Raw genomic sequence first — 16372 nt, forward strand, 5'->3', positions numbered from 1 at the left:
CTAAAGGATCCAGAGAAATCTTGTTGCGCACTGTTGTTGACTGATCGCCATTCGTTTACTTTCACGATCGATTGACAGATGTACTACTATTTGGAACGAAAGATTTTTTTTGAAACAATTTCAGAGGACTCAACTAATTCATGGGAAGGAGCACCTAGTTTTTATCATGATCCTTTTCCAAAAGAGTTACACAGATTTGCACAAGCATGTTTTGTTTCACTGTGATCTGTGAATTTTACAAAAGTACGTAGGATTTCTTGTTTGACGGCGGTTACGCTCTAGTACACTGAAAGTAGGATGCTAACAAAATGCTTATACTTTTGGTCACACAAACCCAACAATTCAACCTTTACAACAAGCAGCTAATAACACGACACAACATTAATCAAATCCGAACAATTTCATCAAGAAATCAAATCCTTGGCGAGAAACAAACAAAAGGAGAAGAGGCGCTAGAGTTTCAAAACTGGAGGAGGCAACGGAGCGCACAAAATGGACCGTATTAAATTAAAGCGGTCCACTGCGACGGCCCACATGTCAAGGACATCCCCCACTAGTAGGGCGTGGTGCTTTGAATTGAACTGCGAGGAGGGGGGGAAGGAAGCAGCAGCAGTAGTAATCACCCCCTGGCCCCACCTGTCTGCGACCCAACCTGCCCCGCCCGGCCCCACCACCCAGTCTCCTGCCACCTGCATGCGCTGCTCTGCGCGAGCCAAGCCGACTCCCCGCAGCAGCCGCAGCAGCAGCAAAGCCTCCCCCCCCAACCCACCACCGCGACACGCACGCGAGCGACGCGAGCGCTCCACGATTTCTCTGCCTCCCCCCCCCCCTCGGTCTCCTCCTCCCCCACCACCACCGCACGCTTCCCGAGGCGCCGCCCTCCGCCGCCGCGGGCATCCGCTTCCGACGACGATGTAAGCCGCTCTTCTCCGCGCTCTCGCTCTGTGTTTTTTTTTTTTTTGGGGGGGGGGGTTGATCGGTGGGGGCGGTTGCTTGAGGCGCGATCGGATTGCGGGGCGGGGTCGCTGACGCTGGGGGGGGAGTGATCCGATGGGGTTGAGGAGGGCCGATTCGGGCGCTGGAAATGGGTTCGGTTTCGAGGATAGATGCTTGCCTCATGGGGAGCTTTATTGCGGATTTAGGAAAAAAAGCGTGGTTTGCGTGGGATTGGGGGATTTGTGGCGGGTTGGGATTAGTTTAGGATTGGTTTGGTGTTGGATTGGTGGTAATCTGGAGGTAAAAGGTGGGAGTTTTTTTTTTCCTTTCTGGGTGGAGATCCCCTGCGGGGTATCGGGTGATGGAGATGCTCGGGCTTCTTTTAGAGCGCCGATGGCGGCATTCGATTCCGTTGAAAGGGCAGTGGTGGTAGCAAAGCGGGCTGCGTCTTTAAGGGGGGGGGGGGGGGGGGCTCGCGATGGCGATGAATGCCTCAGATTGATTCCACTCCGATCTTTTCCTATTCCCGATTCATTGCTTGATTGATTTGCCATGACATGGTGAAGGAACAATCTTTGAGCTGAAATTTGTTTATGTTTGTGATTGTTGTGCCTGCTGTGGTTTCCTTCATCAGTGATTTATTCTTGTTGGATGTTTTTTTTTCATGCGGAGATTGGAAGGAGCACCGAAGGGTGTAGCACAAGGCCGAGTTGCATGGGGCGATAATGCCAGAGTTGCGGGGTGGTGTTTGGAGAGCTCGTCTGAGGTCCAAGAAGGTTTACGACGTCCAGGACGCAGATCCAGCTGCGAGTCCGGTGTCGCCAGCTCCGCGGGGGAGGACTGGAAGGCGCGGCGGTGCTGCGGCTGGCAGAGGCAACAAGACAGTTGCTGAGGGAGGAGGGAGGAAAGCTCTGAAGCCTAGAGGAAAGGGGTGCAGGGCTGTTGATTTGTGTAAGGATCAACCTTGCAAGGACCTCCCTGAAGTTATTGCTAGAAAGGCGGTTACCGGCAAAGCCCAGGAGGACCTTGGTTTGAACAAGGTAGCTGACAGAGCTGCGAACTTGATGATGGACGGCGAAAGTGGAGACAAATTTGCTGCGGCAGAAGATGAATCCACTACAACACCAGTTCCTGAGCGGGTATGGAATACCTTCTTCCCTTTGCACTTCTGTAGGTGTACTATCATTTGTACCGATAAAGTCATTTTCTTCAAGTTCTTTAACATGGGATGTTTCATCATTTTTGTTTACTTTGTTTGGTAGTTTTTGTATGGTTGCTGTTCCAGATGTTCATGTTACCTTTCACAGATGACTTCTCTGCTGTATTGGTGTTATTAGACACAAGACAACCGACATGTCTGTTTCACATAAAATATAGTGTAACCAAATTTAGAAGTTATAAAGTATAATAATTGATGATGATTCATCTGAATTGTGGCGTAAGAAATGGTTTAGTTGTTATGCTTGAGAGGTGAGTGCCTATTTGCTTGGCGAAGCTGAGATTGAGGCACTGAATGGCTGGATTATAGTAGTTTTGTTTTGTAGAGGAAACAAACTTCAGATAATCACATAGTATCACATCCTGATATCACAAAACCGATGAAACTCCGTGGCAAGTTCATCAAACAACAAAGTTTAGGAATGGGAAAGTTACAATCTCTTGCTCTTTGACATCAAATTTTATCACTAAAATAGGAGTTTGCTTCTCCTGGTGACATCTTTTATCTACACTTTATGTGGCAGAGTTTCACTGCCATTAATTAACCTCCTAAAATTCTAAATAGTTATATATGTTTTACAGGTTCAAGTAGGCAATTCCCCAGAGTATATAACTGATAGGAAGTTGGGTAAAGGTGGATTTGGTCAGGTCTATGTTGGTCGAAGAGTATCTGGTGGAGGTTCTCGCACGGGTCCAGATGCGCAAGAGGTTTCATTTCTTACCACCTCAATTGGACACTGAAGCTCTGTTAGTTTAGTTAGTTTTTAGATATCTGAATGAATATCCTGTAGGTTGCGCTTAAATTTGAGCACCGAAGCAGTAAAGGATGTAACTATGGCCCTCCATACGAGTGGCAGGTTTACCAGTAAGAATTTCACACAATCTATCCCTTCTGATGTTTATGTTGTTCTATGTGGAGTATGATCCATTAACCTTTTGTCCTTTTGTAAATAGCACTCTCAATGGTTGTTATGGCATACCATCAGTCCACTATAAGGGTCGTTTGGGAGACTACTACATTCTTGTGCGTTTACCTTAGTCATGTATTGAAAAATGTTTCTGGACTCAAAATAAATTATTTTATTCAACCATCACACCAAAATTTCAGGTAATGGATATGCTTGGTCCCAGCCTCTGGGATGTGTGGAATTCAGTGGGACAGGCGTAAGTTTCGGATCACCTTTTTGCATTGACCACCTGATTTTATTACTCCTCACTGAAAATAACAGCATTGGAACTTGCAAACAGGATGTCTGCCCATATGGTTGCTTGCATTGCTGTGGAAGCGATATCAATTCTTGAGAAGCTTCACTCTAAAGGGTAAAATTTAAAGTCACTTGTGCCTGAAAATTATATGGAGCTGCATGGAATTTCTCTTTTGTTTTCTATTTCATTGGTGTTAACATTTCCAGTGCATCTTATCATTGCCAGGTTTGTACATGGTGATGTCAAACCAGAGAATTTTTTGCTTGGTCATCCTGGGTCAGTTGATGAGAAGAAGCTTTTCCTGATTGATCTTGGTTTAGGTAGGCTTTTGTTCAAAGTAGTCTCATCTGTGTATGAAGTATTCAATTTAGTTCTCAATGTGCTATGGCATTTGCTCTTATGCATTTTGTACTTGAATCCCAAGGAATTGTTGCCCTGTTGATTTATTTTTATTTCGTGATGTTGAAATCATGCAGCATCCAGGTGGAAAGAAGCATCATCTGGTCAGCATGTTGACTATGATCAGAGGCCAGATGTCTTTAGGTTCGTCCATTTTTGTGTGTGCACTATAATATCTTTTTCTCTGTATTAAATTATGGGCAATTATTAACTTACCTTTTTCTTTTCGACATTTTACAGGGGAACAATTAGATACGCTAGCGTCCATGCCCACTTAGGTCGTACAGGTAGCAGGAGGGATGATTTAGAGTCACTGGCTTACACCCTAATCTTTTTAATAAGAGGGAGATTACCTTGGCAAGGGTATCAGGTAGCCTTTAATATGCTCAGCAAAGTTTTGACATAATGTTTTCTTCTATTTGTTGAACTTATTTTAGTGTTAATGGGATGGTAATGCAGGGAGATAACAAGAGTTTTCTTGTTTGTAAGAAGAAAATGGCTACTTCACCAGAGTTGCTGTGTTGCTTCTGTCCAGCTCCGTTCAAACATTTTCTAGAGATGGTCACTAACATGAAATTTGACGAAGAGCCAAACTATCCAAAACTTATTTCTCTCTTTGATGGTTTGATTGAAGGGCCTGCTTCAAGGCCCATCAGAATTGATGGAGCTCTGAAGGTATGTAAATGTTGTACACACAACCTGTGTCTGTACCATACAGATTAACTTGAATGCGTTAAATTTTCTCATGTATATTTTTGCATATTATAGGTTGGGCAAAAACGTGGAAGAATGGTTGTAAATCTTGACGATGATGAACAGCCCAAGAAGAAAGTTAGGTTGGGAAGCCCAGCAACTCAATGGATCTCAGTTTATAATGCTAGGCGGCCCATGAAGCAGAGGTAATGCCCTAAAAACTGAAAATGGTGCAAAGTCTCTGTGTCTGTTATTTATTTTCCCAAACATTGTCCTCGCAATGCACTTGCCTTTAAGTGTGGACGCACTTGCCTTTAAGTGTGGACTGAGCACATAACACGATGCTATCCAGTTGCCACCAGACACTTTACAACTGGTCTGTTCTGTTTCCCTGATGTCAGGATCTCATAAGGCTTCTTATCACTATGATATTACGCAAACTGCTTTTGAGTTATCTCCGATACATTTTATTGTTCTAACTACATTTTATATGTCTCCAAATTTGCTGGGTTAAGCAAGAGTTCAGTGACTAACTCTGTCTTGATTGATGTTGTCACTGGGGATAGTTCCTGTATGCGCCTAGTGTCATCCATTTTAGCATGGACTTAACTTTACCTGATTCCTGGCAAAAGCAGCGATGTGAAAATATCATCCATGGCGTTAGCTGAACCCTTCATGCTAGTTTTAGTGATGGAAGTGTTTGTGTGTGTGTGCGTGCCCCTGCATGCCCATGCTTATTACAATTTCAGCCTTCATAGCTCTTATTTCTTTGGCCTCCTTGTTCTAGAATTTGAGTTTTTGAAGTCAACCTAGTTCTCAGCTATTAATCCATATATTTATCCTCTTTAAAAATTAAATATGATATATATTGACGTGGCTGCAAAATGCATCACTTCTTTCTTTACAGATATCACTATAATGTTGCTGATTCAAGGCTGCATCAGCATATAGAAAAAGGCAATGAAGATGGGCTGTACATTAGTTGTGTCTCTTCTTCCGCAAATTTTTGGGCTCTCATAATGGATGCTGGGACTGGCTTTTGTTCCCAAGTTTATGAGCTTTCACAAGTGTTTCTGCACAAGGTGCACTGGCTATTTCTCCACCCCTTCCATCCAGTTTTGATGAATCCAGAGTCCTGACTCCATATTACCTTGTTTGTACATAGGATTGGATTATGGAGCAGTGGGAGAAGAATTATTACATAACGGCAATAGCAGGAGCAACCAATGGAAGCTCATTGGTTGTAATGTCCAAAGGTTGGTAAAATACCTTTTCTCTGCTGGCAAACTAATTTTACTACCTTGGCTATTTCTTAGAACTTGAAACAACCCCGTTGATGAATATGAAATAGTTGAAACAGTCAGTTGCTTTAAGACAGTTTTCAGCAGAACCTCTTGTGCAGCAAGGGTATGTGCCTTGCATACTAGACTGATTGAAACATGAGTGTGTTGAAGGCATAACCTGCAACAACTTCATAGGTTAAAATGATTTGTGTAGACTGTAGAGTGTGATCCTTTTTATTTGGGGGGACAGCCACCAGTATTGCCTGCTCAATTGCTCGGCAAGTAGCAATAATTTTCGTTTCATTGTGTAAAGGACGAACAATCAGATGGTTCCTGTTAAAACTGTGATGGTTAACAGTAGGTTTGTAAGTAGGCATTTCGTCCATGCTCTCATCAGTCCATGGCAGCTTGAGGCAGAATTTATTTAGAGGGTGCCACAAGTTCATAACATGAATGGCAGACAGACATACATAATCTGTCTCTATAATACACAAATATCTATGAACTAATATTTGGTTTGGCCAGTTTTGATCAAAAAGTTGATGGATCAATTTTGTTACCAGTTTTCCTTTGCTTCAACACTTAAATTTAAGAGTAAATTTCACAAAACTACAGATATATTGACCAAACTATCACAAAACTGCAGATTTAACACCAAATTTATCACAAAACTACAGGTCTAAGGTGGAGTCTCACAAAACTTTAGATTTAGTAACAAAGTTTTCACAAAACTACAGGTTTAGCGTCAATTTAATCACAAAACTTGGACGTTTTATGACTCAAACATAACATTAGTGCTAAGGATTTAAACCCCAAAAATTGTAGTTTTGTGATAATTTTATAAATGTGTAGTTTTGTGGTACTTAGCCTTAGACCTGTAACCTTAAATCTGTAGTTTTGCATTAATTTGGTCAAAGTATCTGTACTTTTGTGAAATTTACTCTTTAATTTTGTATTTCTACTCTCAACTGTCTGGACTCCAATTTTTCCTGTGAGCTTCTGGTGTCCTTCCATTAGATACTATCGTTCTAAACCAGGCATGTATCATCATTACAGGAACTCCATACACACAGCAGTCATACAAAGTCAGTGAATCCTTTCCTTACAAGTGGATTAACAAAAAGTGGAAAGAAGGTTTCCATGTGACATCTATGGCTACTGCTGGAAACCGTTGGGGAGTTGTCATGTCAAGAAATGCAGGCTATTCCCATCAGGTTAAAAGATTTCGATTTACCAATCCTTGTGTTCATTCTTTCTATGAATTTGGTGGCTTCTCATATGCCAAATAACCTGTACGTGATAAAAAATGGTATATACACCTTGATTGGTAAAGAATATCCAACGATAAGTTACTGTCGATAGGCTAACCTCAAAACCATCAGTTTAAGTGTTGCGTGCGGAAACTACCTAACTCCAAACTTTTGTTGCTGTAAGGATGTCATCTTGTTTGTGGTTGAATTCGAACATTCAACTGGTAGAATGCTTGATGTACCAATCAGTTGAGTTTGTGCTCTTTACAGCTGTTAACCAAAAAAGCAGGGAAATACAGTAACCACACATGTTTCTATTCTGAATTTTCTTACATATTATCTTGATGTTCAGACTCCTGAGTTGATCACTGCTTCATAGTGAGTAAGTCTGAAACTGAATCCGTCTCGCAATGTGCAGGTGGTAGAGTTGGACTTTCTATATCCAAGTGAAGGGATCCATCGGCGATGGGAGACAGGTTACAGAATAACTTCGACTGCAGCAACTCCTGACCAAGCTGCCTTCATCTTGAGCATACCAAAGAGGAAGCCAATGGACGAGACACAAGAAACTCTTCGAACTTCCTCCTTTCCCAGCAACCATGTCAAGGTACATACATCTTCAGCTCTCCCAACCTCACAATGCCATACAAAATCTTATGATGCGTCGAACTTTTTTTGACGGAAATGATGCGTCGAACTAACATTGCTGTTAAAATCTCAGGAAAAATGGTCAAAGAACCTATACATCGCTTCAATCTGCTACGGCCGGACCGTATGCTGACAGCTTCAACATTTCGAAGCTCCAATGTGAAGCCATGTCTAGCTACTACTAGCATTTTGCAGTGAGCTGCCAACCGATCAAATCTCCCTTGATTGGGAGATCTGAAGCAAGGAAAAAAAAAAGAAACAAATCAATGGCTGACATCACCGGCCTCTTGCAGCCATCTATTCTAACTGTAAAAATTGAAAAAAAAAATCATGGCAAATGTTGTACCAGATCGGATATGGAGACCTTTGTCCATAAGCTAAGCTAGTATAAGCTGCATGGCGGTGCTAAGATCATATTGTTCTCACATACGGAGTATATATATATCATACTACTCTCTCTGTTTCAGATTATAAGATATTTTGACTTTGGCCAAAGTCAAACTGCTTCAAGTTTAACTAAGTTTATAGGCATATATAGTAATATTTATATTACCAAATTAGTTTTATTAAATTAATAATTAAATATATTTTATAATAAATTTATCTTGAGTCATAATTTTACTATTTTTTCTATAAACTTTGTTAAACTTAAAACAATTTAACTTTAACTAAAGCTAAAACATCTTATAACTTGAATCGGAAGGCAGGAGTATAAATTTATTTTAGAATAAATTTATCTTTGCATGTGCATTGCGTTGCAGCGTGGGCACGCGGCCAGCCGGTGATGAGGTGTCGCTGCATTACGCTCGCCGTGCATGGGGACGGCCGGCCGGTGCACGGTCACCGAGGCCGGCCAGTCGCCGTGCTTCTGCTGCTGCTGCGAGGAAGAAGATAGAAGAGAGAGGGAGGAGGAAAAAAAAAAAAAGAAGGGCGGCAGCGTCGAGAAGCGAATCCTGGATTCTGCATGCTCCACGCATGATGGGTTCCTTTCCGAAAAGCCGTGATGATGATTGGAACGGGCATGTGGTTACTGTGTGTTGGACGCAGTAATCAATCATCAGGGTTGCAGCAGGCAGCCTTTCTTATTTTACTGATTTTTGTAACCAGCAAATAAAGTGCCTCTCTGCATAAGAACATTCATCGGTTTTACTGGTCAGTTGCCTAGCTAAAAACCATCTAAAGCTAGCCATACCTGACAAGAAAAGAAAATGATTCTTCCAATACCGTTAGAGCAAGTTTAATAGTATAGCCTACTACTAGTTCCAATTCATCTATAGCTAATTTAATAACTTATCTATACAATAGTTACATACTACACTATTAATACATGGTCTCACCTGTCATACACACACTGTGTCTTGGAGTCCGTGCTATAGCTGACTACAAATCTATAGCCCGCTGCTCTTATCTCTCTTTATTTATCTTCTTAAAATATGTTTGTGGCTGGCTTATAGCCTGCTATTGTACCTGCTCTTACTGCTCGTTTGTGCAACACTCTTAAAGCTGACAAAGTGGCATTACTCTTGCAATGCTTGGGGTTAGCACGAATCCCGATGCTACGTGGTCCAATCTACGCCGTCGATTGGCCTAGCACAGCAAATGGGCGCCTCTAGCTATAATCTCAAAGCAAGATCCAAATTAAGCCAATTGATCGATCTGGTCCAGCTCGATCCGTCAAACCATGGAGCGGTCAACACACTAAACTACGCTTTGGGAAGCACTACCGCTGCTAATTAAGTACTACTCCGAGTTTAGCTTAGCTTAGATAGGGTCCCAAAAGAAGCAAACAAAATTATACCATCCCTCCGAGAGCGAGCCCACGAAGCCGGAGCCGATGCCCCGCGCGCGCCAGGCAGCGCTCTGGGTCGCCACGACGCGCCCCCCATGGCTGTCGCGCTCTCGCGCGCGCGCGCCCAGACATTGCATCCAACCATGCCATGGCATGCAATCCTCTCGCCGCGGGCGCCGGCTGCCTGCCTCTGGGCGCTCGCGCGTGTGCATGGATGATGGACACACGCATGAAGACAACAAGCCTCACACCGTTGCTCGATACATCTGCATTGCAACGCAACTCAAAAAACCACACGACACGTACAGCCCATGCATGCCTAGCTAGCTTCTCTTTTCAGTTTAGCTAGGCAAAGAGCAAAACTAGTTCGGCGTGAAAGTAGTCCCAGAAAAAATCGACTTTTATACACGAATCTAAACACATATACTCCCACCGTCCTAAAATATAAACATTCTTAGCTATGAATCTGGATAACCGTGTATCCAGATTCATAGCCAAAAGTTATTACATTTTATGACAGAGGTAGTAGCATATATTAGAATGTATTGGATTCATATATAAAAGTTATTTTTCTAGAACAGAGAAAGCACATACATAATACATTTATCTTCATTGTATATGTACGCTATACTAGTAGCGTACATGCAAACATATATCCGCCTGGTTTTCCGGTTGTACGTGTACGTACGTACTCTGTGAGGTACTCTCTGCATTGCGTAGGCCGCGGTAGTAGACGGTATCGTACGTACGTACGAGATCGATACGTGCGAGGAGGACAAGCGTGAAAAGACTAAAAGGGTAGGGGTCCAGCACTCCGAGTCCATATGCATGCGTCGTGCAAGTGCAAGCCGTCTTGTGTACATCGGACGCGTACATCCATGAGCTTGCATGCATGCAAAGGAGCAAACAAACGCCCCCACGCACACATCGTCCACTCCACTGTCCAACGGGGAAACCACAACTCCACTCCTCGTTCTCTACTCGCTTGCTGCTTATAATAGAGACATATCAAATTTATTAAATTGTACATATCCGTTTAAACCAGGGGCGGAAATACTTAGAAAAGGAGTGCCCAGGAACCCGATCACTAAATTTTTTTTCTCTATAGTTCATCTATTTTCATTGTATGTACACCCTTTTAATCCAAGCTCAATCACTCGTATCAGTTTAAACTCGATCTGAAGTAGAATAAAGCAAGCGAGTGGCATTCCGCTTTATTTCGTCTAACTCCGCCCCTAGCTTAAACCCGTTGAAGTTGAAGATTAAGTACAAACATGTAAAACAAGAAAATTATTAGCGTATAATTGATGGAGTTTTAATTATTTTAAACTTTTAAAAAAATCTTTAATATTTTGAAGCAACTTTTATATACAAGTTTTTTTTTACGAAACACACAATTTAACCGTTTGAAAACACGCGAACGGAAAAATCAAGGTAAAATCCGTATCTTAACTAGATTCAAACTAGTCTAATAGGCGATACATTCTTAACTAGGTTTATTTATTTGGGATTGAGAGAGCATAAAACAAAAATTAAAAAAGAGTATAGGAAAAAAAAAGGAGAGAAATGTAAATGTAACAGTGTTGGTCCCACACGGTCAGCGAGAGCGAGGTCGTACGGCTTTGTGGTGCCAGGGGAAACGCGGCTAATAACTGACGGTGAGCAGGAAGTGGGCCCGGTGGAGGGGGCCATGTGACACATGGCACTGTCCTGTGGGACCCCTTCTCCTGGGTGTTCGTTGTTCCTACCTTTGGAACCATCTAATGATCCCGTGAATTAAATTACCGAGTGGATTATTGTTGGGATAATATAACAATTTTTTTTTACTGAAGCTGTAATAATAAACAAACAATCACTCAATCAGCAATATATATCATGGAAGATCATGCCAAATGCTACTAAAAGGAAACTGCATTTTGTGCCGTGCTCAAAATCTTTGGAATGAATTCATATGGAATGCAACACAAATTTTGTGTTCATTTGTTTTGGAGCAGAAGCCCGTTTTCTCCGCCATCTTGCCATTTGTTCTCCTTGCCAAGTTGCCTCCTCCCAAATCCTACCACCACTACACATTAAGCTAATACTAATCACCTTGGGTTTGAGCCACCACAAGGACAAGGTGATTAGAATAATTAATCTCAGAGAGAGAAAGAGAGAAGAAGAGGAGAGAGAGAGAGAGAGAGAGAGAAGAGAGAGAGAGAGAGAGAGAGGATAAAAGAGGCAGCAAAAGCAGAGAAGGCAGATCAGAAACCTCAGTCGTCTCACTTCTTCACATCACGCCACCATTTTTTCACTTTAGTGTTGCGCAGTAGTACACCACCATCACCACCACCAATGCATGCAAACTCAACCAGCAGTCTCGTCTTAACCCCTAGCAGCTACCGCCTAAAAGCCTAGAGCTAGAAGAAGCATTCAGAGCTCAGGAGAGGGAGGAGCAAGCTGGACTGCTGCTGCTGGTGGTGGTGGTGGTGTGTAGGCTGCAGCTGCATTTCATCCCGGGAGAAGATTTCGTTGGGTTTTTCTCTGTTACTTGACTAATACTTGTGAAGCTGGATTTGTGATCCCCGGTGCGGTTGGTGCGCTTCTTGGCGCTCAATTCGGTCCAAGATTGTAGGCTCCCGGATCAAAATCTGTTATTGGAGCCAAATTTGTTGCGAGATTTGAGGTTTCCTTGCGTGCTTGGAGTTGAAAATCATTGGAGCCTCGGGAGAGGGGAGGCGTAGATTCTTCTGTTGCTTCAGTTAAGTTGCTATGAGACAATGAGGGAAGAGAGCAACAAGAAGAGCAAGGTATGTGAGCTTCCTTTGTGGTGGTGTTTCAGATCAATCTGGGCATCTTGTTGTTTCTCTGCTGTGTTTTTGATCGAGTAGGGCTTTTTTTGTTGGCTTCTTGATGTGTAGCTCTCATGGTCCAAATCCCTTGTGAGGAAGTGGTTCAACATCAAGAGCAAGGCAAACGATTTCCATGCGGACTATGATGCTAGCCAAGGTAATGCGAGCGTTTCATTTTGATTTATGAGATGAGAACTTGTGTTCTTCCTTGGATCATAACCAAACTGTTGATTCCAGTTCATAGTTGTAGCTAATTTGGATCATAACCAAATTCCCAAACCAACAACCTGTTCTTCTGTTTTTGTTGTTTAGTTGGTTGTGCATACTAGTTCTTGTGGTGTGTGAAGGTTGGTTGAATGCAGATTTTATCATCTTGTGCTTGTAGTTCCTCGATTCCATCAGACATTTCCAGTCCAAGTTCCTAGTCTCGATTCAACGATGCAGTAGCACCAGACATGCCCCAATCAAACGCCTTTAATTTCCTAGACACGACCACATTTAAGTCTCGGCTCCTGGTTTCGGTTTAGTGGTACACAAGTCATTAGAATGTCCCAATCAAAAACCTTTTCCTAAGTGATTCTGATATTTGTCCGGTGCTGCTTGGAGTTTTTGTATGTTTCTAACACTAAGTCATAAGTCATTTTTGCCGGTCTAAAAGCTTGTACTTTTGATTTCAAGATCGAGAGATGATGAAACGGTCTCAGACAATGACCATTTTATTTTCATTTTGCTGTCTTGCTCAGTTTGGGCTGAATTTGCTTGGTGATCCAGGAAGAAATGGTCATGGAGGTGAATGGAGGACCAGCTGCTCAGAGAGGGAGGCAGGCACAGCCAAGAAAAGCAGAACTGGTACAGTTAAAGCATTTGGACCACACTTCTTTCTCTCTCTTCAGACATCAAAGATCGCAGCTACCTCCTTTTCTTTTCCCCACGACTCTAATTTCCCTGTTGAGCGTTCCTGTTTTCGCCTAAATGATTTGAATGATTATCTAAAATCCGAATACTGTTCATTCTGTTCCTTACCGATTTATCTGAATGTCTGTTTTTTACTTATGGGCATGATAGACCGGATGCCAAAGAAGAATGCCGACTGCATTCGTCGAGGAAGGACTGAATCTGATGTGTCACGCCTGACTGAAGTTCAAGATTACAGGTACCCAAATACCCATATATTTCTTTGCCTTGTAAGCTTGTTGTCAGGGGAAAAAGGTTTAGGCATATAATGCACTGCAGTTCTTGGTTTTTGCACGTTGACTTTGGTAGGATAATTGATGTTGTTGCTTATTCGCTCCCTTTTGTGTGCAGAATATTTGCTTCAACATGGAATGTGGGTGGTAAATCCCCATCAAAGGGATTAGATTTAGATGAGTGGCTCCACTCTTCACCTCCTGCTGATATCTATATTCTAGGGTATGTACTGCCCGAGGCCTTGTCATTTTGAACTACATTATGTAGTACATACCAGTGGACTTGAGCTATTGTCTTCAATTCATGCTGTATGCAGATTTCAAGAAATTGTTCCTTTGAATGCTGGAAATGTTCTTGGTACTGAAGATAATGTTCCAGCAAAAAAGTGGGTATCCCTCATTAGGAGGACACTGAACAGGAATCCTGGGGCTAGCAGCTATGGTGGCTATCACACACCATCTCCTGTCCCTGATCCAGTTGTTGAACTAGATGCTGATTTTGAGGGATCATCGAGAAGACATGATAACTTGTCATTTTTCCATCGGCGATCATTCCAGAACCTTAGTCAGAGTTTAAGAGTCGAAGGAAATTATATGTCATCACAGCCAAGGTTGGACCGTAGGTTCAGCGTTTGTGACCCAGTTAGCTTGGGCGGCAGACCAAGTGATTTTGATGGAAATTTCCCATGTGCGGGATCACCAGATGATGAATATATTGAGGAGGATGGAAGCAATGGAACTTATTTTTCACCGTTTCCATATGGCTACGGTACCTCAATAGCTATGGAGGAAAACGATGAGCAACCAAATACCTCTAGGTATTGTTTTGGTGAAAATCCATTTTGTGAATCTATTCTAGTCTTATAAATTTTCAGCTAAAAAAAATGCTAAGTTGACTATGATCCTTCTATATTGAAGCTATAACTTCTGAAAATGTTGTGTCTACCAGGTACTGTTTGGTTGCCAGCAAGCAGATGGTTGGTATATTTCTCACAGTTTGGGTGCGCAGCGAATTAAGAAATGATGTGAAAAATCTTAAAGTCTCTTGTGTTGGTAGAGGTCTAATGGGGTATCTTGGAAATAAGGTAAACTTTATGAGTTCACAGTTCTTTGAAATGTTTTCTTTTAATCATCTTGCGTGTAGAAAGTGAAAATATTGCAGATAGATTGTTGTTCACTGTTACTGTAACATGTTACTTAAAGGTCCTTTCCTTTTGTTGCAGGGTTCGATATCAATAAGCATGTCTTTGCATCACACATCCTTTTGTTTTATCTGTTGTCATTTGACATCTGGAGAAAAGGAGGGGGATGAATTGCGCAGAAATTCTGATGTTATGGAAATCTTAAGAAAGACTAGATTTCCTCGGGTTCGTGGTGCTGGTGACATTAAGTCACCAGAAACCATTCTTGAGCATGAGTATGAATTTATGTTCCCTACTCTACATTGCAATGTGGAAGCAACACAACACTTGGCTTTAATTTTACATTCCTTTGATTCAATTGCAGTCGTATCATATGGCTTGGGGATTTGAATTACCGGATTTCCCTTTCATACTGCTCGGCAAAAGCACTCGTTGAAATGCATAACTGGAAGCAACTGTTGGAGAAAGATCAAGTAATTGACACTGTTTTGTTAATACTTAAATTACAACATGACATGCATCGCACATCCATTATTTTTTTCAGGACCATGTTTAAGTTTCTTGTTTTGTAACAGCTACGAATAGAACGAAGATGCGGACGCGTTTTCCAGGGGTGGAAAGAAGGACGGATTTATTTTCCTCCAACATACAAATATTCATTCAACTCAGATCGCTATTCTGGGGAGTGTGTGCATTCAAAGGAAAAGCGAAGAACACCAGCTTGGTAACTTCTTTAGCACTTGTATCAACCAGAATTTTCTCCTGCTTTGATTTTTTTTTCAAAGCAACGTACTGAAAAACCTGTTCTTTATTGACCATAGGTGCGATCGTATTCTATGGCATGGTAATGGACTCATTCAGTTATCTTATGTTCGTGGAGAGTCGCGCTTCTCCGACCATAGACCGGTGTACAGCATTTTCATGGCGGAGGTTGAAATTATCCGCCAGAGGAGAAGAAATATGGGCTGTTTCAACTCTAGAGTTGAGGTGGAAGAGCTTCTGCCATATTCTTACAGCTTTGGAGACATCAAGTTCAACTAAGTCAGCTCATTATATGTTATGCTCAAGTTTTCTGCTTTGTGTTTATGTAAGCAAACTGATTTTTTTTTCAGTAAGAACTACACATCTTTGCATGTATATCTTATGTTTTACATACCTCTACTGGTTATGCAGGTTGACAAATGAAGGGTTCAAATTCTAGTAAATGATCAGATGTGAATGTGCCAATATTTTTCCATCTGGTTTTTTTTTTGTTAGCCTTCAGATGCACACTTCTTGTTTAATTGACTATCACCAAGCCTGAAGCATGTGCAGATGCTTGTGAAAAACATTATCCAAAAAACTAACATAAAGGTAATTGATCTCTTGTTTGTTGAGCAAAACTCAAAAATTCTTGCATAAGCCTGACTGTCACTCTTGTTCTGTTGCAGGGCAGTTGGGCAATTTTGCAACTAACCAATTTCCTGGAAGTATCAGCCCACACAACTAATTATACAGCTCAACCAGCTCTCATGTTCCAGTTCATTTCTACTTTTGTTTTAAGACTGATAAGTGCCATCACTTCTCTTTTTCCCTTTGCATTTTGGGAACTTTTGTAAGCTGGCCATTGTATCAGCATGAGGTGTAAAATCATTGCAAATCGGCAAGGGGAATGAATGATAACTTGGATCGAACTAATTCCAGATAATGATTTCTAGCGCAAGGGGAGAATGATAAGTTGATGTGACTTGAGAGAGTTGCAAAGTTATGCTAATCATGTGCATACCTTTCTGATGGTGTACTTGTGAAGC

The 16372-nt window shown here is 41.9% G+C and overlaps 2 protein-coding genes across 7 annotated transcripts; both read left to right on the top strand.

The window, feature by feature from the left end:
• The first annotated feature begins 727 nt into the window (after window positions 1–727).
• Window positions 728–8128, top strand: LOC4334396 (casein kinase 1-like protein HD16). 4 transcript variants are annotated; one of them, NM_001402300.1, is made up of 17 exons: window positions 728–914; window positions 1609–2075; window positions 2737–2862; window positions 2946–3019; window positions 3109–3178; window positions 3263–3318; window positions 3403–3474; window positions 3586–3680; window positions 3837–3903; window positions 4000–4129; window positions 4219–4434; window positions 4528–4658; window positions 5360–5534; window positions 5618–5708; window positions 6792–6949; window positions 7404–7592; window positions 7707–8125. In NM_001402300.1, exons 2-17 carry the CDS (start codon window positions 1662–1664, stop codon window positions 7764–7766), a joined length of 2124 nt encoding a protein of 707 aa, NP_001389229.1. In that variant the 5' UTR covers window positions 728–914; window positions 1609–1661; the 3' UTR covers window positions 7767–8125. The 4 variants fall into 4 exon arrangements, with proteins under 4 accessions (NP_001389229.1, NP_001389230.1, NP_001389231.1 ...); NM_001402301.1 differs by having other exon boundaries at window positions 1617–2075; XM_066308186.1 differs by lacking the exons at window positions 728–914; window positions 3109–3178 and having other exon boundaries at window positions 1852–2075; window positions 7707–8128.
• A 3534-nt stretch (window positions 8129–11662) lies between these two features.
• LOC4334397 (type IV inositol polyphosphate 5-phosphatase 7) lies at window positions 11663–16255 on the top strand. Of its 3 annotated transcripts, none has more exons than XM_015773635.3 (13): window positions 11663–12211; window positions 12323–12410; window positions 12997–13102; window positions 13319–13406; window positions 13559–13663; window positions 13758–14258; window positions 14390–14525; window positions 14664–14857; window positions 14947–15055; window positions 15158–15306; window positions 15404–15669; window positions 15756–15935; window positions 16013–16255. In XM_015773635.3, exons 2-11 carry the CDS (start codon window positions 12387–12389, stop codon window positions 15621–15623), a joined length of 1632 nt encoding a protein of 543 aa, XP_015629121.1. In that variant the 5' UTR covers window positions 11663–12211; window positions 12323–12386; the 3' UTR covers window positions 15624–15669; window positions 15756–15935; window positions 16013–16255. The 3 variants fall into 3 exon arrangements, with proteins under 3 accessions (XP_015629121.1, XP_015629120.1, XP_025879424.1); XM_015773634.3 differs by having other exon boundaries at window positions 13025–13102; XM_026023639.2 differs by having other exon boundaries at window positions 12035–12211; window positions 13025–13102; window positions 16018–16255.
• The last annotated feature ends 117 nt before the right edge of the window (window positions 16256–16372 follow it).

Source organism: Oryza sativa, chromosome 3 (assembly GCF_034140825.1).
Source record: "Oryza sativa Japonica Group chromosome 3, ASM3414082v1".
Taxonomy (NCBI): domain Eukaryota; kingdom Viridiplantae; phylum Streptophyta; class Magnoliopsida; order Poales; family Poaceae; genus Oryza; species Oryza sativa.